General features: G+C 29.2%; 1 protein-coding gene across 28 annotated transcripts in view; it reads right to left on the reverse strand.

Moving 5' to 3' along the window:
* LOC107454643 (fasciclin-2) overlaps positions 1 to 26,942 on the reverse strand; it is a 249,300-nt gene that overhangs the window by 61,275 nt on the left and 161,083 nt on the right. For 9 of the 28 annotated variants that reach the window (XM_071183765.1, XM_071183751.1, XM_087159847.1 and 6 more), the window contains exon 1: positions 13,637 to 13,709. The exons of 13 other annotated variants lie outside the window; for them this stretch is intronic. In XM_071183765.1, the coding sequence (XP_071039866.1) occupies positions 13,637 to 13,694 (58 nt within the window). In that variant the 5' untranslated portion in view covers positions 13,695 to 13,709. Of the gene's footprint in view, positions 1 to 8,758; positions 8,811 to 13,636; positions 13,710 to 26,942 lie in introns of those variants that run through there. 6 more of the 28 variants (XM_087159849.1, XM_071183746.2, XM_071183722.2 and 3 more) reach the window with 1 other exon arrangement.

Consider the following 26,942-nt stretch of genomic DNA (forward strand, 5'->3'; position numbering starts at 1 on the left):
TTTTCTTCTTCATTCACAAATTTTATTGATGATGCTTTATAGTAGACGACGTAACAAATGAATTTTTTGCTGGCGTGCGAAGGAAACGAAGTTTGTAATAAATTTGTATTTCAAAAAGGTATTGAAAATTATGACGTATCTTTTATAATGTTGCGTGTGTGTAAAGTGTAAATAAGTTTATATTTTGTAACATTTAAAAATAGAAAGAAATTTGTTTTTGGGTAGTACTGGAAAGTGGGAAAAGTTTCTACTTGAGTAGTATTGGAAAATGTGTAAAAGTTTACAAAGCGTAGTATTGCGAAATAGAAAAAGTTTACAAAGCGTAGTATTGAAGAACAGAAAAAGTTTACTAAGTGTAGTATTGCAAAACGGATAGAAGTTTTCAAAGCGAAGCATTGCAAAACAAGAAAAAAAAGTTTATTAAGCGCACTATTGCAAAATGGGAAAAAGTTTATATTGTGTAATCTTACAAAGGGAAAATAAGTTTAGAATACCTGAGATAGCAAATTGGAAATGAATTTATATTTTGTAATGTAATATAGAAAAGAGCAAAAACATCGATACTGTAAAATAATGCAAAGTGAAAATAAGTTAACATGCGAAAAAGAATTAAAACGAATTTTAATTCTTGGTGAAAAGAATTTTTGAAAAAGAATTTAAAAATTTGTTTATCCAAAGATAATTCCATGCAAAAAATAACTTTTAGCAAATATCTATTATTTTTAATATTTTGTTTAATATTAGTTCAATAAATTTTGAATTGTGAGGTACATAGTTTTTTGCATCAATTTAAAGTATCTAATTTCCGTTAATAGTTAATAGTTAACATTCTTTATAGTTAAGTATATAATTTCACTTAATAGTCTTTAAAGTTCAAGAGGGTAATCTCTAATAGGCTAATCAATCAACACAGGTGATATTTTAAGTTATATCTAACACAAAATCTTTTTTTCTCTGAATAAACATACCGTTTTCGTATGTTCATTCAGAGAAGGTACGTTTTTGTGTTTGATTTCGTAACTTAAATACATCGTCTACACTTATTAATATTTGAGATCAACTTTCTTTGCATATTTAAGATCACCCTCTTGAACCATTGAGATTGATATCTAGAACAAGATCCGATCATTAGATCAGAATCCGCTCAGATCAGATGATTTTTTTATGTACGCATGTAAGTATGAGGCACGAAATTTTTTCAAATTGGTAAAAGGTTATTTAACAATCTTTTCTTCAGAATCTATTATAGTCAGTAATAAATGAAAATAAAACGACAAATTTTTTACCGGCTAAATTTAATCATTGGAGGAATTAAATACAATAGTGCGACAATTCTAGAACAATCTCTAAACTGAATCTTAGTAGATCTATAAAGGGTACTATTAAGTCTCGCCTGGCTTAAAAGGATTAAATAAATTATAAAAATAAAACGAGCTTTGTGTCGTTAGAAAAGACTATATATAAATGAATAACTCAATAATCTAGGGTTAAGAATTACATCGGATGTTTATTTCAAAATGGTACGGAAGACAATTCTCTTTTAGAGGAGGGTAGGTTCACAAATAAGAAAAGTCTAAAAGCTAAGACGATATATTCTGGGGCCACTTCTCCACTTTAGAGAACGTTCCTTTCCGAGTAATCGGATTTGGGAAGACTTCCTGGATTCTCTACTCCCCTTTTCCTTTTTTTTCCCCGTGGTTCTCGGCCTAAATCCGCCGTCTTACTTACTATACCGGCTTTTATACAGAGGAACGATTACACTTAATCAACTAATAAAAGTTGGAGCCGAAACGAATTTCGAAAGCAATAAGTAGCCAAGGATCTTGGAAGTTTGCTTCTGCCCGTTACTTCCTATCCACCTGGGGCTCGTGGAGGAATTGTTTGTAGCTGGCTATAGTTTCCGGCATAGCCTAGACTGAATTGTTAATTTGGCGAAGTGCACTGGAGATCTTCATCTTCTATGCATTTCTACGCGTGCAGTTTTGTGCTAAAGCCGAAGAATTTGAAACTTTAGTCAATACTTTTTGAATGCTGTTGTAAGAATGCTGGCTGCCTACTTTAGACTGAAAAGCAGGAGAAACTCAAGTTCTGTACCAATTTCACAAAACCTTCACAAAATAATTCAGTAAAGATTTTTTACTCTATTTATTTATTGGTCTTTTAGTTTCAGATTGAATTTTACCATCTATCCAAAACTAAAAATTGCTACTAAATAAAAACTTCAACAAAATAATGTATAAGTTTTGGAGAAAAGTTTAATTTTGCAAAACCAATGTAATCCGAAGAAAACTTTTGCAATTTTGAAACACAAAATCTCCATAAAAATGTTTTTATAAGGAATTATTATTTTATTTATTTATTTTGGTGTACTGGTTTTATTGTGAAATTCTTAAACCTATCTAAAAGTAAAAGATTGCTATTTCACCTTCCAATTTTCAGACACTTTACAAATTTTTTATCAAAATTTTGAAACTTTATTTGTTTCTAAAATGAAACCTAATAAAAATTTTAAAAAAGAAAGGAAAATGATTCTTAAAGCTAGAAATACAATCGTAGTCTTTTAAGACTGTTTTGAAATTACAGGTGACCATCTTGCTTATTCATTAAGACATTGTATGTTAAATGAGTAATTCCAAGAAATAGAAGTGCTAAGATGTACTTAACAATATAAAAATTTCCCTTTCTTCATAAATTATAAAAGGCAAAAAAAGTCGATATGTTTAGAGTGCTAAAAAATAGGCACACATTCTTAATACCCGCTAGGCTTGAACAAAGAAAACAAAACATATTTTAAGTGGAAAACACAAAATTGGCAATGAAAAAACGAAAAATAAATGGTGAAGTTTTTTTTAATGAAAACCGCGGAAGTCGAGATATATTTTCTTTTAGTTTTATTTTCCCACTTTTTTTTATTTTTCATTTTTTCGCTATCAACTTCGCGTTTTCTGTTTCAAATCTTTTTCTGCTTTCCTCATTTCCGCTTAGCGAATCTTGAGAATTTGCGTCTATTTTTGGGCACTCAAACATGTCAACCTTTTCCACCATTTTATATTTCATGAAACAAGTTAAGCTTTTAAATTAGTAAATATATTGTTTGTCATGGTTCGTTCGAAGTTTTATGTTCTAAAATATTACAAATTATCGTGCGTTACATCCAAGTATTGCTTCTAAGCCATACCGCTTATTAAATTCTTCTAAATTCTATTTTAATCATGTCTATTTTAATTTTAAAACACCGTGACTTAGGAGTGTTTATTCAAATTTGACTGGTTATGATGTTCATATAATTGAAGGATAGTTTCTGCGAAAATTTGGCATCAAATAATTCTAGTCAATGCTTCCATTCACAAACATATGCATAAACGAATAAAAACTGAATCGCAAATGTAAATTTTTTTAAACCAAAACAGATGAAAAAGTTCATTTCACTTTCTCATATCGAAACACAAGAATTAGTTCTAATAAATCTTCCACTCACGCTTAGGTAACAGCGTAGAAAACACCAAAGGAACACGAAATTCACTCGAAAACGGTATAAAGTAAAATTCTATCACTTTCTGCATTCCCGGCTGACTAAATTCTTAGAAAACTGCTATCAAAATAAACGAGAACACTCATCCATGAAAAATGTTAAATAAGAAACAGACGATAAAAAAAAATATTCCAAGTCCGACTCGCCCAAGTGGACCTGTTTAAGTATTTATTATTCGAATCCTCCCACTAAAATAGAACCACACCACGGTTCGATAAATATAACCGGAAATTCAGTTTGTTTGGCATATGTTTTGGTAAATTTCTTTTTATGATGTTTAATAATAAAGACTATTATTTTCTCTTTCTATTTTTTGGCCAATTGTTCGAGAAGTAATTTTTTCTGGAGAATTTAAATGCTTTGTTCTTTCGATGTTTTTGATTTAAAATTGTATTATATCCTTTGGCTATAATTATGTTTTGATAGAGTCTTCTTTTTTTCGTGTCTTGTAATCCAAAATTATTTTTGTTTTCAATCTAAGGGAATTATTTTGCAAATAAGTTTTCTGGAGGAAGGATTTGTTTATTTTTCTTCTTTCTTAATATTTTGATGTTGCTTGTTGTGGTAACAATTCTTTCATTGAATAAATAAACAAAAATGGATTAGATGGAGAGGCATGCTATTATTTTCAAATCAAGAATAAATAAAATGAATTTTGAAAATAATTTCAAATATTATAAAAACTTCGTTGATAGAGGATTTCCTTTAAAGAGATTTCAAAATAAAAAGTTGTTTTTCTATTATGTAATGAAAAACTTTATAATTAATTTTTGAAATGTATATAATTGAATAAACATAAAAAAAGATGAAAAGGATGATGTAGTGGAAAAGGATGAACAAGAAAGATATTCTACATATTTTTAATGAAAATTTTTTAGGCATTCCAGAGAGACATGTTTAAGGCATTCCAGAGAGACATGTTTAAGGCATTCTAGAGAGACATGTCTAAGGCATTCTAGAGAGACATGTCTAAGGCATTCTAGAGAGACATGTCTAAGTCATTCTAGAGAGACATGTTTAAGTCATTCTAGAGAGACATGTCTAAGGCATTCCAGAGAGACATGTTTAAGGCATTCCAGAGAGACATGTTTAAGGCATTCTAGAGGGACAAGTTTAAGGCATTCTAGAGAGACATGTTTAAGGCATTTTAGAAAGGTATGTTTCAGGCATTCTAGAGAGATTTGTTTTAAGCATTCCAGAGAGACACGTTTTACTTATTTTGGAGAAGTTCGTACGTGCGAACTTTTCCCGATAAAATGGAACTTAATTTTTAATATTTAAAGTGGTAGTAAATTTTACGACTCCTATTTTTTATTTGCGACTTAATGAATTTGAATTATAATGATTTTTAAGCACCGCTATAAATAATTTAAGCAAGATCAAAAACCTGTAAATCGAGCAAAAAAATTTTAAGTTTATAAAAATTTATAATTATTTAATGATAATTATTTAATAATTTATAATCATTTAATTTTTATGTTAAGATTTTATACTAAAATTGTACATTAAAATTTTATATTCTTATGATAAAAATTTAAAACGAAATACTTTATTTGATATATTAACATTGTGAGGTACTTGGTTGCCTCAAAGCGATAAAATATTTTAACCCTTTCTGGTACAGGACTTAATCATTTTCAAATTCAAAATTCACGTCCAAATAAGTGAAAGATAAACACAAAAAAATAAAAATTTTGTTTTAATCAAAATTTTAATTGATACGAAATATATAAATAAAATTCAGAATCTCCCAAATATGCCTTTAAAAATGGTTTGAATAAAATATTCTTTCATATTTAAAACAAAAGTGCCATTTTCACTTCAATTTGAGGCATAAAATGAAATTGAATGACCTCTAATGCAATGAGTTGTGATCTGTAAAAGTCTGTTTTTCATAGAAGAATGCAGTGATTACAGTTACCACATGAATGTTTTTATTTGTTGTAATTTGATTTTTTATAACAAAAATTAATAAAACATTAAAAAATTATTGAAAATGCGCTACCTCCATTTGAAACATAATGACAAATAAAGTACATCTGTAATTAGGACAGATGCATAAATAGGATAAAAAAAAAAAACAGAAAATTTCTGTCAAGACACCATAATTGTGTCTCATTGTGATATATTATATTAATAAGGATACATAGCTATGCCATAGAGACGCCACAGATCTAAAACAACGCATCATTTCAAGATGAATCAGAATAATTTGCGTATCAGATCGGAATTATCAGCAACATTAGTAGAGAACGAATCCGTCAGCTGTTTTGTTCTAGAACATTTAAACTGACTCACACATTTGCTTGCTGCCACAACATTTGGGATCGGGAGGATTCGAACAATCGAACGTTCGATTACAGGGGGATTTTCTCTGTAATGAGAAATACAGTTTGGGGATGATGGTCATTCTCTCCACAATATTCGTAGATGACGAATGTTAGTAGATAGTGGACCTTTGGGGCGTTGCAAACTATTGAGTGCGGGTTAGACTATTCAAATAGCCCGGGCCATTCAAACACACTTTTGGTGAATATTCCGTGGTTGGTTTAATCAATAAAACAATAATAGAGTGCGTCAATGAGTGGTTGTAAAGGACTGTAAGTAGTAATTTCATGAAGGGTGACTTAATTGGTGTCTGTAATAGCAAGTGATTACTCACGAAGGTAGGCGTCATCCATGGAAAATTATGGAGTTAAAAGATAATATAGGGATATTGTCGTGCAGTTTGCCTTTGAAAATTTCTGTCCCGATAAAGCTTTAACCTTTAAAGTTAATAAAGCTTAAACCCAATTAAATTCATTTAAAAACAAATATTTTAAAGTAAAATTATTGTTATTTAGAAACTTTAAAAATATTTAAAAAACAAATTCTTTCAACAGGTTAGTATTTCAAAATTTAATTTGTTACAAAAAGTCATGAAGCAATGATATTTCTAACCAGTTAAATCGGGACATAAACTGAAATTTACATTTTCCTGTTTTCAGTTGAGTATAATGAAAATTTAATCCAATGATGAATTATTGATTGATTACATTAAGTTAATAAGCGGTAAAAAGTATCTTATTTAATTACAAAACAATAATCCCAGAAGCATTAGGATAAAGTTTTAGATTCATTTTTAATTAAACGTCAAAGTAGTCCAAGGCAGCTATGCGAAACTCTCTTCCCCGCAAAACGCATTACAAAATGACAATCCTAGAAGCAATAGAATAAAATTTCAGATTGTAATTCTCTAAAAACGTTAAAGTCTAAAACAGGCATGCCCTACTCTCTTATCGACGAAGGTCAAATTAAGTTAATAAAATGCAAATCGGGTGAAGTTTTTTTTTAAAGACTATATTTTTAACTGGATCTTCGTAGAACACGTGTACGGCATGCCTGATTTAAATAATAGTTAAAGTGCAGTAACACAGTAATTTAAGCATCCTTATTTTATGCTGAACTATTTTCTCTTAAAAAGAAACAAATTCAAAGACGGTTTTACAGAGTTGAAAATTACTTGCTTCCTGAAGTGCGGCTTCATGTTAAAGTTTTTCCAAGGTTTCCTTTCTCAACTTTGGATGCGCTTTTTTTTTGGTGAATAAAATGCAATTCTACACTTTGATTTTCTTTCCCTTTTTTTTTATTCCTCGCCAAGTCTAAACTAATGTGCGAAGTGAAGCTTTCTCGGAGTTCCTCATCTGTTACGCTGGCGACACTATGGGACATAGGAAGAGGAACAGAGCGTCTGCGTTAAGTGGATAACGACCACCCTTAAATAAGGAACATCCGTCACTATCTAACAGAACGTGGTGTTGTGCATTATCTGGCGACACCTCATCTTATTTTTTACTTGATCTGAAAATGACTTAAGCTAAGATGTTTTTACTTGTTGGGATGCGTTTATTTGCTTTCGCAGCGAAAAAAAACAGTTAACAAGACCCAAGAAAAGTACTTAAGATGATAGATGTTCTTTTTTTACTCGCCAAACGCTGACTTCGCAATTGAAATTGCCGCAAACTAATTTCAAGTTGGTGACGCTGGACTCTAACGAAACAATAAAATAAGATTCCCGAATTTTCAAATACCACAGTAAATTGGACTAGGTCTTTGAGGGGGAAAAGATGTTTCTAATAATTAGTTTTTCATCAGCAAGATTTCTGGGCATTGCAACTATTTACAAAAGAATATTAAATTACAACTTACAAAACAGGACAACAAAAAATACAACCGAGATTATAGCCAAAAATTAAACACATTTGAGAAGTTTAGTATTAAATATTGGCATTAAATAGAATTAATAAATTAATTTAGAGTTTTAACTTATCTTATTACCATTAGAACTTGTGGTTTTTCATTTATTTCTTTGCATCTAATGAAAAAACTAAAAATGACAACTGCTAAAAAGTGATGCAAATAATTTGTAAATGCAAATTAATTTTTAGATGGTAAATGTTCTTTTTTTTTTACACGCTAAATGAGTTCACAATTGCAATTTCTGCTAACTATTTTCAAGTTACATTTACATTCAATTAGAAAACTAAGCATTGTTAGTGTATTTAAAAAACTTGGTAATATTACCAAATACCTAATACACGGCAATGATGCCAATGATACCTAAGCAATGGTATAATTTACAAAACAAAATAAAATAACGAGTGAATAAAAAAATAAGAACGTAGTCGAGATATTATCCAAAAATGTAACACACCGTTTTTAAGTTTCCATTAACATCAAACATATTTTAAATTCTATTTGTCTAATTAAATAGACTTACTCTTAACATAAATGCGTTTTAATTATATATAACTACATTTAAAAAGAATCCTGAAAAGCATGGCTTAATTTTCTTTTAAATACAAATTATTTTTTTTACATTAATTTATTTTTGAGAAAAGAAAATTTATTTTACGAAGTGAAAATTTATTTTTGCTAAGAGAGGATTTTTGCAAAGAGATTGATAATTTATTTCGCGTAAAATGAATATTCCATTTTTTCCTTTTTGAATTAAAATGGTATTTTCCAAAACAAAATTTTATTTCTGTTAAAAAAAAGAATGAATTATTTTAAAGGAAGAATTTAGTATTTTAAAAGAGTATTCAGTCTAACGGAATTTTAGTATTTTAAAAGTAGAATCCAGCTTCTAAGTGAAAAACAAAATCTAAATTCTAATGTAAAATGCTTTCTGAAATATTATAGATAATAGAGAGTAATTCAAAGAAATAATTTACAAAATTAACTTACCAAGAAACAATATCAGTAATGATGATTTAAAATACATTTTACATAAACATACCTAGAAAGAAAAGAAAACAATTATTAAAAGCTTAATCATTACCAATGACATTAAGAATTTACATTCATATTTTTAAAAATTTTAAACCTCATGGAAAATGTTTGTAATAAAACTATACCTTTCTTTTCATAGCTGTATAAATCACCTAAATTATGAAAACCACTCCACGTTTTAATATTTTGAAGATAAAGCAAAATAACGTGTATTTTCAACAATTTCCATTTTTGACACAAAATCCATGAAATCAATAAAAGTCAGTTTGATCTACCCATTATATTTTAACAGATAATAAGTTACATAACTAAAAAAAAAAGACATTTTAATCAAAATAAAGACTATATTTTTAAATATTACAATTTCTATATGAAAAAAGCATATCTTCTGTACGAATATTACTATTCGAAACTGTTATCCATTAATAATAACTATGTATATTACTTCGTATTTGAAAAAATAAACTTAAAAACATAATAATATACACATATAAACATAATAATTACATACAAATATTTTTAATAATTATTTAATTCATTATTAATTAATATTTTCAATAAACTTTACAGTTCGGTAAAACTCAGGAATAATAAACACAACACCGAGTTCCAAGTATTTAGAAAATATTTTTTAATGAAAATATTTTTTTAGAAAATATTTTTCAAACAAAATCAATTGAAACAATAAATTACTTGGACTCATAGTTCCGTTAAAAAATATTTTAAATAGATATCTTTAATTTTTTTTATGGCTGCAACCATCTTTGAAATTACAAACAAAAAATAATGCACACACATTCGAATATTTAAAATTATATTTTTTTATTTAGAAAAAGAAATATCTATCATCAAAACTAGAAATTCGCGACAAATATTTCAAATACACGCGTTATTTTACTTGTTTAAAGTATATCTAGACTTCAAATAAGTAAAATAACACATATTTTCAAGGATTTCAACCTTTCAAATAAATTCCATTGTAGAGATCTCTTCAGAAGACGGAAAAAAAGAAGATTTTTCTCAGCATTGCCCAGATGAATAGGATAGAAATCAAAGAAGTCTCATCGTTCTTGTCCCTCTTCACAAAAAAGGAATGAAGAAGAAGGACCCTCATTTCCAAGTCCAATCGTCTTCCGGGTGCCAAAGAAATGTTTTGTGTGATTTTCTCGGTCTGTGCTGGACAGTTAAGTCAACTGTCCAGCCAGTCCACCACCCATCAGCACCTGGACCTCAATTTCCAGTCGAGGGCACCTATTGAAATAGAGGAGCACTTGTCCTTCTACGATTCATTGATTTTAAAGGGTGTCTGAATGGGAATGGATGGTTGGGGGAGTAAGGGACTCTTGACTTTCGCTAGGTGGTAAAAGTGCTTTTCCACTTTTGCTTCTTCCTCTTCCTTGGCACTAGCCTATGTCCAATTTTTAGCTTAAATTACTCACATTTGTTTTTCTTCTTCTTTTATTCAATGGTTGTTTGTGCGAAGAAGCTAGTGCCAAGAAGGAATAGTACTTCTCTTTGCAGTATACCATCATATTCTGTATTTTTTTCCTATTTTGCATTTGCATTTGTAAAATACTATTTATTAAAAAAAATAAAATGAAAAAATATTTTAATCCGATAAGCAGTTTCACAAGTAAGTAAAAATAAAGAAAAACCAAATAAATAGTCCTCATAAAAATGTACACATATTTCAACACAGTTATATTATTTTATGAGACTTCAGGGCTGTATGATAAGCTAAATTTTAAAGCTGTTTTGGTTTAAAAAATTGCCATTTTCCTGTAGGCAATAAATATGTTTAAAATTATTGGATCGATATCTACTAAAAGATAGTGAAACAAGCTTCAAAACCAATCTAAAGGTAATACTAAGGATCAGTCTAGCGTAAAAAAAATGAGGCTTTTCGCTATACTGCCACAAGGACTTCAAATTCACTACACAGATATATAAATATTCATTTGAATGTACACTTAAATAGATAAAAAAACTGATTAAATATTCAGAAAAAATAATTAAACTGACGTAATTACTGTTTTTTTTAACGTGGGACAACTGGTTGAATGTAGGTTTTAATGACATAAGAACATAAATGGTGTTTTAAACTGATTTTCACAAGAAAAAAAGGGATGAAAATTAAGGAAATTTTCTCCGGGAGAGTTTGCTTGCTAACTCCATAGAAAGATTATAAGAGAAGAAAAAAATTATATTTTTAATGCTACAAAAATATTAAAAGAATACTGCTTCACTCTTAGAAGTGTGCATTAATATACTGCGATTTTTACATATTAAAAGTACCTTTTGAATCAGCAATACATTATTTTTTAAGCTTTAAAAGATTAAGATATTGAAAGTTATTTCCTAAAGTTTCTAAACCCTTATCAAAACTACACCACGAATAATAAATTCCCAAGATTAAAAAAATTATCTACTTTTACACACACATCACTGATTATAAGTGTAAATTTTAACGCGGGAGAAAAAAAAAGCATTAACTAGACACACAAATTCATAATGGATTTTAATCGAAAATCATTATAAAACAGATCGTAGGCTCACGTCTCGAGTCCATCCTTTTAAGATATACGATGCCGTAAAATGTTTACGGCGCTTCTTAGACACCAGTCATAAAAGCGGCCAGCATCGAGCCTCTACCGCACCAAGGAAGAAGAAAAACTGCAACAAAATACAAACTTGGAATCCTAATTTCTTTTCTGCCAAGAAGAATTTGTAGCTACTCTTGAACATTTTCTTATTTACTACGAAGGCCCGATAGCCATAATCGTCACTGATGCAGAAGCATTGGCTGACGGTATTCTACTTCATGAAGTATCGTAGAAATAAAATGAGATAAAGTGACGCTTTAGGCTGAAAACTAGCTGCTTTTGCTTTCCTCAGTGAAATAGATATCCCACAATTACAAATTGATAATTTGTAAGCTACAAATCGTTTGCGGTCGCCCCCTTTTACATGGTGGACGCTAGAAGAAGGGGGTTTGAACGGCGAGAAGACCACTCGTCTGGTCAGCAGAAGGGGAGATAAGGAGTGATAGATTTATGAGGAATTAGAATGCAGAACGCCTTATCTTAACAATTTGTTCTTGTGGAATATAACATTTCTTTCAATTTGTTTTTGTGGTATATCTATTTCATTGAGGGACGAAAAAGTTTCTACTTGCGACCTTGCTCTCAGCCTAAATGTTTAAATTTAACTGAAACACTCAGTAGTCATGACTGCTACAAGATTAGCGATTGCACTTGTATCAGTAGTTACTGGGGGCTCTTAAAAGCCTTAGTGCAGTCATAAATCTTTTAGTCAGATTTATATTGTTAGATACCGCAGATCGCTCTATATTAGTGGAATATCTTTATGTTTTAGCCGTTGGAATAATCAATTGTTTGGTTGTAAATTGGGGCATAAAGTTCATAAATTATGAGCTTTCCGATCGATAGTTCAATAGCAACAAAAGTTATTAAATTAGCTGTTACTATCCTAAAAACACCAAACAGTGTTTTTTTTTTAAGTGCAGTAAATCACCGTTTACACGTCTGTGAATGAAAAGACCCATAATTAAATTAAGCAAATTAATGAATTCAATTGTCAAAATAATTTTTATGATAATGTTCTGGGAATTTAGCAGTTCATATTACTTCTAAAGAAAAAAAGAAAAACAATTTAAATTGAAAACAAAAAATCTGAGACAAAAGTATCAAAGAAATCAGACCTAAAGCTGATATCTTGAATACATTTAAGTGGCAGGTAGACATTAAAGAAAAAAAATAAATTTGAAAGTGAAAATTCTGTTTTCGAGCAAGACTTCAAATTTCTCGAATCGAAGCAAAATATTTATGCACTTAGAATAAAAAAAGACGTATAACAGATGATATTTTCGTCGTGTAAATGAACTATTTTAACGTAGAAAAAATTAAGAATGAGCTTGATCTACAATAAAACGACGTATAAAAATGAGAAATTTAAAAACGGTGCTTATTGTATATAGTTTAAAAGAGTAGATTATTCCTAATAGTAGTTTAGTTCTTATTTTAATACTTTTTCAGAAAAAAATAGTTCAGCGTGGAGCCATAATAACGGTGCATTAATCCATATTACGGTGTAAATTTGCGGCTACTTTATTATATGTTTCCGTCCAAGTCAAATCGTAGTATCGAATAATCAAATTTAGGAAGTGTGATAATATGGCTCAACTTAGCATCATATACGATTTGTAGCAAATTTGAACGGGTTTATGGCTCAACTTAGGACGCATACTAAATTGAGCAGTACGATGTTATTGCTCAATTTAGACCAGCATGCAGAGGTGGCAGCGAAACGTTACTATCACGCAACATATCATTACATTAAAGTCGCAGCCAATTGGAACGATATTATTGCTTCAAAATATTATTGCTGCAACACACTTCAAAATAATTAACATTTAATATTTTAAACTTATTTCATAAGCATTACAGCAAACTTTAATAACATTAAAAAATAAACGGTTAGGTAAATTTGAAAATGATACTTATAAGTTCAGTACCACATTTTCGACAATTCAATTTTTAAAAAAAAATATTTAACAAAAAAAGTTAAGTCCATTCACTTTTGCTTATCTCCGTTGGCGTGATCTTAAATAATAAATTTAGTTCTGAAATAAATGAAATTTACTGTAAACCAAGCATTGGAGATGGGTAGCAAGAATGGGTTTAGTAGGAATAAAAATAAATTTCCGCCGCAGAGTTTCCGAGAACAAGTGCAATGCCTGTCTGCGAGCAACAATCAAGCAATTTCCCCAAATCAGATAAGAACCCTTTCATCCATCAGAACAGTTAATCTCACCTCTGGTGTCCTTCAAATTCTTTTCCCCGCCGGTCAAGGAGTGAGATAACTCTTCCATACCATTTACCTTTCTCTCTCTCTTGAATAGTCCAATGGACTTCGGTCAAGCAACACCCCCAACTCACACCCGAAATCAATCTTTCCAGCAGCATGCAACAGCCTTAATCGTGCATCAGGCGATTAGTTGCAACTGGCTGCTGTCCATCCGATTAAGATCTGGTTAGTGTTTGCCCTTCCAACTGGTGATCGTCATTTTCTGGATTCGGACAGAGGTCATGGTGAAATTGAACAGACCTCCAGAGGAATGAAAGAGAAGTGGTCAGTTAATAATGGCATGCTCGGATGAGCAGACGATTTATTGATGATTCTGGTGCAATGCGAATTTGCGTTTTATAATACCGAATCTAATTTATTTATTTGTATAAAAGATTCATTTATGTGGAAATGGAGATCTTAGTGAAAGAACACGTGTCCCAATTCTTTACTTGTTTAAAGAAGAAACATAATGGAAGAGCATGTTGCATTTTATTTATGTGGAAATTAAGATCTTAAAGGAAGAACATGTTAAGTCCCTATATTTTTACTTGTACCAAAGAGAGGCTTAATGAAAGAATGTGTCATTTATATAAAAATGTAGATAGTAGTGGAAAAGTATTTTAAATATTTCCGATTCTTAACAAAGAAAGAAAAATACTATTGTGAATCTAACATTAGCTTCTACTGTTTCATTAGAGTGGATAAGTGATGAATTATAGAGTTTTCAAAACAGTAGGCACTCAAATGGGAGATAAAATATTCGGTGCCAAAAATGTTTCAATTCCATTAATTTTTATTAAATGATTTATTAGAGAAAAAAATTAATCACCGCAACTTTTCAAATATTCAACAAAAATCGCTCAATTACAAAACTAAATAAGAGTCATTCAATATTTTTAAATTTTTTTTTTAATTTTTAAGTGAAAATCGATCCCGTTAAAGATTAAGATAAAAGTTGCCTGTTAAAGATAACCTGCAACAGACAGGTAATAGTTAAAATTTTGCTTTTCCCCCTTTTTATTTTGATAAAAAGTGAAAAAAGCTATTTAGTTTCTGAAGCTATTTTCATTTAATGTTAAAAAAATAAGTAAAGAGGCTTTTGTCATGTTTTGAAGCTTTGTTCACAAAAGTAAGCCCATATTTTTTTCTTTTGGAATAGTGATCCAATGTGCTTCAGTTGATGCCAATCAATGATCATCTATAGATTGATTAGAATTATGCTTCAGGCAACATTATTCGGTATTACATCGATGTTCAGAGTTCACAGTAGAAGACAATAAATACTATTTTATGTAACATGCGTGAAGTTGTTGAAATTGGTTACTTTTATAAGGTATGTTAAGAATACAACAACTGTGATTCGAGTGAGTTAAAAACTTAATATCCCTCGCCTTTATCGTTCTTAGTGTTTGAGTAAAATTAATCAACAATTAAGAATTATCTATATCACAATTTTAAATAACAACGAAATTAAGCGGAAACCTTGATTTTGAAACTTTTTTTTACAATGTATTGTTAAAGAATTGTTCGAAATTTACAAGCAAAATAATTGGAAGTGAAACTGATTATATCTCAACAAGCGAAGACTTAGGTGTATTATTCTGTTGAGTTTCAGTCAATGATAATTTTTTCCTTAATATTTTAAGCATTCAGTTAAAAATGTTGTTGAGATAATAGTTATATTTAGAAAGATAATCATGAAGAAACAAAGTAACGGTTATAACATCCTGATATTCGTAACTTAAAAGTAATTTTTATATTATAATAAATAAAAATTGAAGTTTTGCTGGTAAGAAAGATGAACAATTCCAAAAATACGCCTGATAAAAAAATATACATAAAAGCTTTCATACTATTATTCTCTAATTACAAATGACACATTAAAAAAAAAGTATCTTTACAATAAAAAATGTCTCACTTTAAATTTTCTCCGAAAATGACAATTAATATCTTATAAACTCTAAGAACATATTAAACACAAATTATAGGAAAAAAAATGGACTGATCACAATCATTTTCTTTTGCATTTATTATTAAAAAAAGAATTGAAGTAAAAGTATTAAAGTAAAAAAACGTTTTCTTTTAAAAGGAAAAATATAACATTAAAGTTCTTATCATAAAAGAATTCTTTACTAATAACATCTTTGTTTTGGCGAAAAAAAATGGTAATGGGCTACAGGTTGTGCTTTATCGTTAATAAAAAGAAACATCAAAATATGTGGACACGACACTAACCACATGTTTTTACTGAGCGCCATTTCCCGCTTTTTGACGGTAATTATTAATCCTAAAAAGTGGATGCAGGAGAAGAAAAAAAATCGGTGTAGCAAGAAAAAACATTCATTTTTTTTTTAGCTGTGTTGCATAAATAAATTCTCAAGAGCAAAATTAATTCCCGCTGAAACAATTTCCGATGAGCGTTTTCGAAGACGCGTAAATGTTATCGATGGCTAATTTCCTTTGTCTTTTCGAGACGCCGTTTCCTTGGCGACCAGAAGCTTTCCGATCTCTCAACTCATGTCAGAATGAGCGCCAAGCGGTGTGTTTAACCTTTGTCCGGAACATGGAGGAATTCCAACTGCTTTTCCCTGATCGCTAGAATTAATTGTTCCTCATTCATTGATTCGCTGACTCTCAGGAATTTGATAGGAAAAAGTGATTTGATATTTGATTGGCTAGAATGAAAGAGAAGGGGGAAAAAAAAGGAGCCAAGTGTCTCGATTTCTTTTATTTTTAGAGATTGTCACCAATATACTATCTTGGGTGGTTTAGCAATTACGTATGAAAGGAAATAGCCATTTAATTTTTAAGTAATTGTTTGGCATTGAAAGAGGTTGAATAAAAACAAAACCTGTTTGACGTTAAATGCATTTTTGAATTCAAAGTAGGTTGCCAAAATAATTTCGAAAAATAAATGCACTTGCATTATAATACAGAGTGAAACTTTTTTTAAAAATATTTATGCAATTGATTTTGTTAATGTTATTTTCAAGTTGATTGTTATTTTTAAATAGATTTGATGCAATTGATTTAATACAATAGAACGTTTGATATAGAGTCAATCAGCTCAAGAACCTTAAAAAAAGGCAATTAGAAGTTTCTTTTTACTTTACAAGTAAATTACTTAAATTTTTTTTCGTGCATGTTGAGAGCTATCTTTTCTGTGTACAGGTATTTTACTTAAGTTTAAAAACTGAAACTTATATCGTAAAGAGCAAATATCAATACAAGACATGAGCTTCTCCTAGAATTCACAATAACTTGTAACGATACCTTAAACACTTATCTAAATTATAAAAAGAAAAGTCTGATTTCCATTCGAAATAACAATTTAAACAATTTTGCGTTGACGATAAATTTTATTAAAAGAATTAGTTTGAAGAAAAAAAATAATTGAATTTCGGATTTCGAATCATTTTTTATTTCGTAGGGAAACTCTTCTTACATTTCGAACACTTTCATCCTCAGTACTCTCCGATGAGAGTACTTCATCTGATAGTGCTAAGTAATCTGACTACTTGAGAATCAAAATATCTGAGAGCATCAACTAATTTTAATAGTTATTTGACAAAGAGCGTTTAAGTTTAGCTAAAGTATTTATACTCTTCACGAAATAAATGAAACTGGTAATTTTGAGAAAGTAATCCACCATATGAAGAAATAAAAAAAATTTATAATTTGATATTTTTGTTATATTTTGTTAGCTTTGAAACACAAATTCTTAGTAATTTGTATCAACCTTAGAATGGTGTTCATTGGAATCCTATTATCTAGCAATTTGAACCATCTAAAACTTCTTAAGTTTGCTAATTTTCTCGTTATTAAGGTTTAAAGCTTTGATATTATGGTTCAATCTTTTTTTTCGTTGGCTCGAAAAATGGTGGATGTTGAATCGATTATTGATACCGATATTACGGTTCAATACTGAGTCGAATTTCTGAATATAGCACCAATAATTCAACGTAAAGTAGTTTCTAATTTTTATTTCTATTTCTGCACAACCATGAAGTATTAGCTAAGTATAAAAGCAACACTCGAGTGACTATAGCTTTTCGGCAAACAAATACATCAACAAACAATGACTTTCAACTTTCTTTCATAAAACAGTGGCTTTTAAAAACCAGTCTCTGAACTTTAAGACCATTTTCTCCTTTCTCAAGTGAAAGAAGGGATTTTATCCATCTAAATCCAATAATAAAAGGGATAAAGTAGCTCACAATGGCTATAATTATCACATTTTACAGCCGATTGTAATGGAACTTACGCATTCACGTTCGAAAAAGCAATTTAAAAAGGGTAAAAAAAAATAATGTTGAATGCATCTTTCTTTATAATCAAGAAGAGGTTTTTATCGTTTGCTATCCATGTGGGAATGGTACGAAATGAAAGGGGAGGGAAGCCCACAAAACGTGGTTTTCTCGATTTGCTACTTGTTTTACGATTTCCGGAATGACGCGCAGACAGCGGAACAAAGCAGTAAATCTCACGGTTACAGTTACATACATCTCTTCTCCCTCCAATGATCTCCCCCCTTTCGCACCCTTTTCATCTCCTAATAAGAAAAATCCCACCGTCCTCAGGTAAGGTAAGATAACGGAGATAAGGTCAATTACCAAAAGCCCCACAACCGTCCCTCAAAAAACGGTTTCAAGATACACTGTTATTTCTTGAGTTGGCTTGGCCAGGTGTATTCGGGGGTGGCAGACGATGTCTGTAGGTGACGTAACGGAAATAGGCTCCCAGGGAGCTGTCCTCTGACCAGACCGGAAGTTGATTACTTGGGATGCCTCCCCTCTTCAAAACCCTTGAGAGATAGCGTTACCGGAAATAATTTCCCCTTGGGGTACATCATTATCCGACCATATCATTTTGTAAGGGAAAGGTAACTTTTTTGTTACTAGATGAGGAGGGAACTTCAAGAAAAATAACGAGTAGTTTTTGTTCTGATTTTCAACACCCCTATCGCAGGCAGACTTTCCAGTTTCGAGTGGGAATCAACGAAACGCTTTACACCTTTTTTTTTTCAATTCAATCTAATACATGGGATTTTTTAAAATTTTATTAGCCTACTTTTAACGTGCAATTCAATATAACAAGTTGCAAAATTAAATATAATTTGTATCACTTATAGTTTAAATGAGTTGTTGTGCTGATGCTATGCTTTCCTTCCTTGTTCTTTTCAATATCGTACGAAAAGAGTGCTTTTTTTATTAAAAAAATACTTGAAGACAGCTTTATTACTTTTTTTAAGTTTTGTTTCGAATTTTTCATGTTACACGAGAACTGAAAGATGATGCTCCATATTTATAAGAGTATAAGAAATCACAATTTGGTCTTAAGGATGTTCTTCGAAAATCTTTGACCAAGGGAAAAAATAATAAACTATAATTCAAATATCTTAAATTCAGCAAAATTTTTTATTTTAAGTAATACATACTATCGTGATGGAAAAATAACGCATGTACTTCATAATTAGCAAATAGCTTTAAGATTTTCTCTGTTATAATCTTATAATAGTTATAGAAATAGGATATTACAGAGTGCGGTAAAAAAAAAAACTAGGGACAAATAATTTTTAATGTAGCTTTATCAAAATAAATAAGTTAAGAAAATATAACAATAATACGAGTAAACTTTTGGTAATAAATAAATTCAATTTGCTTTGCAGTGGCCGCTTCTTGCTGCAATGCAAAGGCGCAAACGCTGATTGAAATTGTTAGCAATGGGCTGCAAATCTTCGCCTTAAATCTATCCCTTTTCCCGCATAAGCGATAGTTTTAAAATTCAAACTTAAGTGCGTAACGATTGAGTGAACGAACGATTCGATCAAACAATTTAAAAAAATATCTTTTGCTTGTCAATGTTAAAAAAAAAAAAAAAAAAAAAAAAAAAAAACAATAAGTAAACTGAGAGATATAATATAAAATATTTTATGTTTACAGTGGTAGACAAAAAGAAATCAACAGACTTATTAAAAAGAAAGCAGTAAAATTCTATTCTCTGATTGCGTTAACTTTGAGTATTTTTGCTGTACCCTGCATTCGCTTATTCCTAGATTTCAAAGGTTTATTCCAATTGCAAACAAAACTTTGGAAGAAAAAGCACCCTAAAAATGCTCACGTTCTAAGCATTTAAATAAATTAAGAGCTCATTTCGGTAATTATAAAAAAAAAATGCATATTTTCTGTTTTGTTTGGATATTTGCTTTACCGTATTAAAGAAAAGAGTCATATTTTTAAATATCATTACAAAGTTATTTAGTTTTGATAGATTAGGTTTGATTTTTAAATTTCTGTTGCACATATTTTTGAATTATCAAGAAAAATACTAAAGTAAAAGAAGTCGCCATAGTAGTTTTTAACTTTTGTTCACGTGTTTGGAATACAATTTATCTTTTCCCTGCGATTTGTCATTGTTTCACAATAAGCATTTCAATCCTTAATTGCTTTTTTAAAAAGGCAAAGCCACAAAAATCTATGCCCTATCTTGTCATTAGTTTTTAAAAATAAATATGATGTATAAAAGTTGGTTTCAAACTAATTCCCGCATAAAAATTTAGGTTCGTTAAGTTCCTTCGACACACCATTTTTAAACCTTATTCGTGAATAAAGTTTATTTTCACCTTTTTTCTTTACTAACAAATTCCTTTGCTGCCGTTATATTTACGATAAACTCCACACATTTCCATTCCATAAACTTTTATAAATATTTCAAGAAAAAGAGTCCCAAACACAAACTAGTGAAAGATTAAATAACAAAAAGAGTAACCAAACACACGCTCTTTTTGAAAAAGTCATTACCACCAGTCATAAACTGTCAAAATGAACACAATTCCAAAAATAACATTTTCCACGCAGTTTCAACATCTTTTGAAGTATTTGCGAACGTCATATTTTAAAACTTTCTGACCTGAAAAAACTATATAAACGAAAGCAATGAAGTCACGCGTTATATTAGAACAAAGTTACGAGCTGTGGTAACGAGTACATTTCTTTTGATGCTCTACTGGGGGCCAGATAATGATGCAGTAAGTTAGGATGAGAAAAGAGATAATTTCTCTCTCGATCTTTCTGGAATAAATTCTTCGGGAAAGAAGCCAAATGGGCCGAAAAAAAGCACGGTTCTTGACTTTTTGCAAACGACAGCAATTGTTTCAAGAAAGTTGGTTGTTTATCGTTTCGAAATTCTATTATGAGAAACATTTTTTTTTCTAGAGTAGAAAAAGCTACTTGCCAATTTTAAGAAAATAATGAATTCATTCTTTTCTAGTTTTCAAAAAAGTTAAGAGTTGTGAGACAGTTCGAAAATTCTTTAGTTTTTAATGAATCTAATGCCCCCTCCAAGTTTCATTGTATCGGCTATTCTGAACAGTTTTATTACGCCGTTGTTCTAAAAATGGCAGACAATTTCAAAAGCTAAGGAAAAATGGAACAACATACGAAAGTAAGGTAACGATTTTGAATTTTGTCATGGACAAGATACAAAATTTGAACGATATCGGTCGAGTAGTTACTGAGAAATAAAATTTTTAAATATACGACTTTTTAAAATTGGAAAAACTAGAAACTATTTGACAGGGTTTTCTCTTTTTTTCTTTCTTATTTTGGCATTTGGATTTATCGATTCAAAATGATGCAAAAATTTGCAAGCCTTGCAATTAACATTTTTTCGACTATTATAAATAAGATAAAAAGTAATGAATAATTATTAAAACTTATTTTTTACATACCTTTTGTAATTATTCGCAAAATTTTTTAATTTCTTTTAAAAGATTAAGATTTTTTGCAAAATATGCAAAAAGTGAAATTAATATTAAGGGGCTTTAACTTTTGACAGTTTTCCTACCCAAACTATCAGGACCACGTTTTCTAAATATCGGCTACTCCTCCTATTTTCAGAAATCAAAATCCTCAAAAGGAAAAAAAAAAGTGGATATTTAGAAAAATATATTTTTGTGTCAGATTTCGTTGATCAAAATATCGCCTGAATATTAAGGGTAAGGCCTTTAATAAGCGAAAATCCGATTACCGTATCAAAATTTATTCCGAGTTTTCAATTTTTTCGAACTATAAAACTTATATAAAAAAATTTTTCGCCCAATTCACAATTTTAATTAAAATTTTTTTTTCAATTATCCTGTTTCCATCATAATTGTTTTTTTGAAAACTAAATGCTTAAAGATAACAACTTAAATAACTCTTACTAATTACAGATATTAAAATTTAGTATACGTATGTGAAACTAAGAAGAATTAAAATTAGAAAACAAATTAGAGAAAAGATCTTCGCCAAGAGTATGAATGAAATGCATTTTAAAGAGCGCCAAGAAATATTTAAGTGAATAAACACTTTGTTCTTCCTTTATTTCACTTTCAACGATTTCGTCACTTATACATCTTGTTTTCTGACGCCATTTTTGAGAGGCGGAAAATATTTTATCGGTGTTTCTACGAGCTGCTTTTATCTGCTACGAGAGCGATAAGAAAGCAGTTATGTGGTTAGAGATAACGGGCTTTAGGGGCACTTAGGCGGTCTGGAAAAATGCCCCAACCCGCCGTTATAAAGAGAAATTGGTTGAATTATTGCCTCCATTTTAGTAAATTAAAACAAGGTCCAGGAGAGTTATAAAAAAATTGCGTGTCTAGTCTTCGGAGTTACGTAATTTATTTTTAAAGTAAAAAAAAGAAATTTGAAAGTTTAATGTTAGAATAAAGAGATGCTTAGTAATAAGGTATTTAAATTTTTGAAGAATTTTGCTGAATTGAAAAATATTGCGAAGGTATGCATTTATTAAAATTGTAGCAATGGATATTTTTATCCAAAGCCACAGAAGATAAAAAAAGAACGGAACAGTTAGGATTTTTAAATGTTACGTTATAAATTGCAATCGTTAAAGGCAGTTTAAGAAAGTACGAAAGTGTATCTAAACTCATTTGAGGTAAATTTATATTACTGTAACGTAAAAAATTAAAAATATATCTGTAAAAAAAGGAACATATTAAAGCAAATTTGATTAATTAATACAAATTTCTTGCACAAGAGGCATATTTCGATTATACCACACAGCTTAAACCTTGTTTAGTACTATTATAACTAAGTTAATATTTAGGTAACTATATTAAAATTTATATAATTATACTTAAAATTTTAGCAAATAGAATAAAAACAAAACTACTTGACTTATTATAGAAACAAAATATAATCGAAAAAAATCTCACTCTGTAGGCGTAATAATCGTAACTTTAAATAATGATTTAGGAAAAATAAAATAGAATTACTATGATAGAGTATATCAGTGGTTCCCAATATTTTATGGCTATAGAACCCTAAATGATCTACTTTCGTTTAAAAATATTTAAAAAGAGAGAAGAAATTTTATTGCTTTAATAATGATAATCTTATATCAGATTTTATGTCCCATAATTGAAATCGTAGTCCCTGAGCTGAATGTAGTCTAATTATGAATTTAGTTTAGGTATATATGAACTGAAAAGGACTATAATTAAAATAAGCTGAATTATGGTTTTCGATTAAATAAAAACTGATAAAAAAAAAGGAAAAAAGAAAAGAAACCTTGAAAATAGCTATTTGAGCAACGTATTCAAAGGGCTTTCAAATTTTTTTTTTGAAATTATAAAGGGATTTGCTTGAAATTTTCAGGATACATTTATATTGCTAAAAACAACTTTTATACAAAATTTCAAAAAAATATTTCAAAATTTAAGAAATTAAAAAATTTAAATTTTTCAATTTTTTATGTTTTTTTATATTACTCCTCGCGTCTGAAATTTTGTCAAAATGACAAAATTCTTTTAAAATATTACATATTAGGTAATATTGAAAAAATTGTTGGAAGTACTTTTTTTATTATAGAAACAAATAACATTAAAAAAACAGTATAAAACCTACATTTTTAGGAAAAAATCATGATACCTCTATAAAACATCATGCATAAAAAAAATACTATTCACTTAATTCAAAAAACTTTTCCAACAAAATGTTAATAATATTCATAAATATATAGCATTAAATTCTCAGGTCAATAGAATGAAAATTCACTACGCTGGAACAGTTTGAAATTTGTAAATTTCTCAAAAAAGACATTTTGAGAAAAATGACTTTTAGTACTTTTTCATTGCAAATTTCACATCTGAACAAATATTTCTTGTTTTTAATATAAATACCTATAAATATTGTCTAATGAACTAGTTTAATAATTACATACTTTAAATTTTTTTGAAAAAATTAACAAAATATTCAACTAATTTTAAATTAATTTTAAATTAAACTAATTTTAACAGTTACCTGCAGACAAAAAAAGGTAAAAAAAAGGGGCGTGGTCAAAACTGAAATGGCCATAACTTCATCAATTTTGCTCTTATTCCAGAATTTTTTTTTTTTAAATGTTCAGTTAAATGCCTAAATTTCAAAAATATAAAATGTAAAATATCGATTTTTTGACAAATTTTTGCTTCTTTGAAAGTCCCTTGTCACCTTACGAATTTAATTCTGCTCTCTTTATTTGAAAAGCATGATGGGGTATTTTTTTAAAATTGATGTCCATTTCATAATGTATTCAATATATTATCAGAAAAATTGTGTTTCCTCTTAAAAAAGAATGTAATTTTTTCATTGCCATTTTATTTTAAGCAATTGCACTCAGGTAATCAAAATAATAAATTAAAAACAGATTATTGATTGGATATAAATACAATTACAAGTATATTTATAAAAGAATTAAAAAAAATTGGTTAAAAAAATCCTAAATCTTGGAACCCTTTTAAGTCTACTACGGAACACCATTTGGGTACCAATGAAGTATATAAATCAAGTATTACTATAACACTTTTTCTTTTACATCCCTTTTCCTGTGCAATATAAAAAATTCAAAGTTAAAAAAAATATTAAAAATACGATATTAATAAAAAATGAAAGACAAATTAAATAAAAAAAATATTAAACAAATAAAACTGTTTGCAGTTAAAGTTAAAACATTTAATCAAACAAAATATTAATCACTCATCCAGGTTAGTATACCCAAATAACCCACAAGCACTTAGCAAGTTAATATGAAAGCTTTCCTTCAGTGCATTTTCCCCGAACTATAAATAAGTATTATAAAAATAAAATCAAAATAAAAAAAGGATATTAATAAAAAATGAATAATAAATAAGATCAAAATTATTGAATAAAAAAATTGTTCACAAATTAAGTTATAATATTTAATTATACAAAACCTTAATCACTCAAGCAGGTTAAAATGAAAGCTTTCCCTCTGTGCATTTCCCCCAGCTGATGCATTGCAGAGAAGAAGATACGAAGGGGAAATAATTCTGGTTTCTAACTTTCTAGATACTTAAAAAGAAATGCTCAACTTGACAAAATTTTTTTTTTGAATCAGACCATACTTTTTTTCTTGCACAAAATCAACCAAAACTGTTTAAACTAACTGTAAAAACTGTAACTGTAAAACTGTAAAAAAATAAAGAATAGTTTGCGAATACTTTAAAAACAATTTATTATTAGCTTGTTTCATCCGAAACTATTTATAAAATTTAAACAACGTATTTGGGTAACAAGTAGTTTAAGTTCATTTGATATTTTTCGATAACCATTAAATGAACGTTTTTATGATTTTGATTGACACATACTTCGGCATAATACATGACGTAGTTTAACAGTGTACAATTTTTTTATTGCCTTATTAAACAAAAAATGTATGGACACCCATTAAGTTAAACATCACAAATGAAAAAAATCATAAAAGTTTTTTTCTTCAAATAAACGTTAAAATAATACGTCAAATAAACGTTAAATAACGCTAAAATACGATTAAAAAAGTTAAAGAAAACAATTGCATCAAAGAGCAAGATTTCGCTTGTACTGTCTGACCTATTAAAAGTTAGACAAAAGATAAAGAATTAGATCCTTTTTACACTAAATTTACAAAAACCAAATTTTCAAACTAAAGCTGAAGTTAAACTAAGTGTAAGGCATTAAGTGGTAGTGCAAATATAGTTTCACGTGCCCTATGTAAAATATATTAATAGCGAAAAGAATTCGAATTATAATTTCCTATACCAAGTACAAAACATATTTATAGACAGAAGGACTAGAATTATAGTTTCATCAACCAAGTGAAAATTAAATTAAAATTAATATTTATTGTATGAAACATAAGATCCGATTTATAATTCAGCGACAAATACTAATCGTCAAATATTCAATCGTATATTTTAAACAAAAGTAATTTAAGCTAAAATATTTTGAATTTTTATTCAAATATTCCAAGAGCGTCGCCTAACAGTTTGAATGCATGAATGCTACCCATCCTCGCATGTAATTCAAACAGTTTTCAGGTGCGAAGGTGCCACATTCTCCAGTGAATGCAAACAAGAGCTTTTTACGTAAATATGATTTCCGATACTTTTCCCTTTTCGGGATCTTTTGTGGCCGGGTGAAAAATCCCTTTTTTCGCATCAGACTGAGCCATATTTCATCTATCCATGCCAGTTTGACATAAAAATCAATTCGGAGGTGTGTATAAAAAGCAGACTTCATTTCTTACGAAATTCTTATAACTTCGTTGGGGCGCTTCTTTTTCATAAATCCTTGGCTGAAAAATATCTCAAATATTCATTGGACCGAGATGGTTACCCGAGCATCTGGTGTATATATACCTTCCTCTCCAAAAAGAAAAATTTGTTGTGAGGGATTTAGTTGAAGACTGTAAACTTTTCTTTTCTCTTTTGAATCCCTTTTTTGAAAAAAGTTCGGTATTAAAGTTTAGTTATGTTGCTGAAGAAAAAAAAATGTTTTACACATCATTAAAGTAGTAGACAGACGTGAAAGTTGTTTTTGGAAAAAGAATGAAAAATGCAATTAGAAAAGAATGTTTTATTTTTTTCAGCTTAGAGGAATCTCATTTTTCTTTCGTTTCATGACTGTATGCAGGACAGAATATTGTAAATCTTTCTTTTACCCTTTTATTTAGGCATCATTGGATGTATGAACAGTATAAAAAACAACTACAAAATATTAAAACGGATCGTTTTTTTTCTCCATACAATCTACAAGAAACAATTGATCTTCCATATAAATGTATTGTTATTTTATTATACCTTTCTACAAGGCAAAATGATAAAATTTTGTTACTTAGCCAAGTGTAGCATTTTAAAGAGTGGCCACTTTTTTAAAACATGTAGCAACTTTTTTAAAAAGTGAAAATTTTAAAACTGTTAATGCAGGGCCATCACTTTTAAAGCATTTCT

The sequence above is a fragment of the Parasteatoda tepidariorum genome, chromosome 3 (genome assembly GCF_982258835.1).
Source record: "Parasteatoda tepidariorum strain Cologne lab strain chromosome 3, Ptep-v5.0, whole genome shotgun sequence".
Lineage (NCBI taxonomy): Eukaryota > Metazoa > Arthropoda > Arachnida > Araneae > Theridiidae > Parasteatoda > Parasteatoda tepidariorum.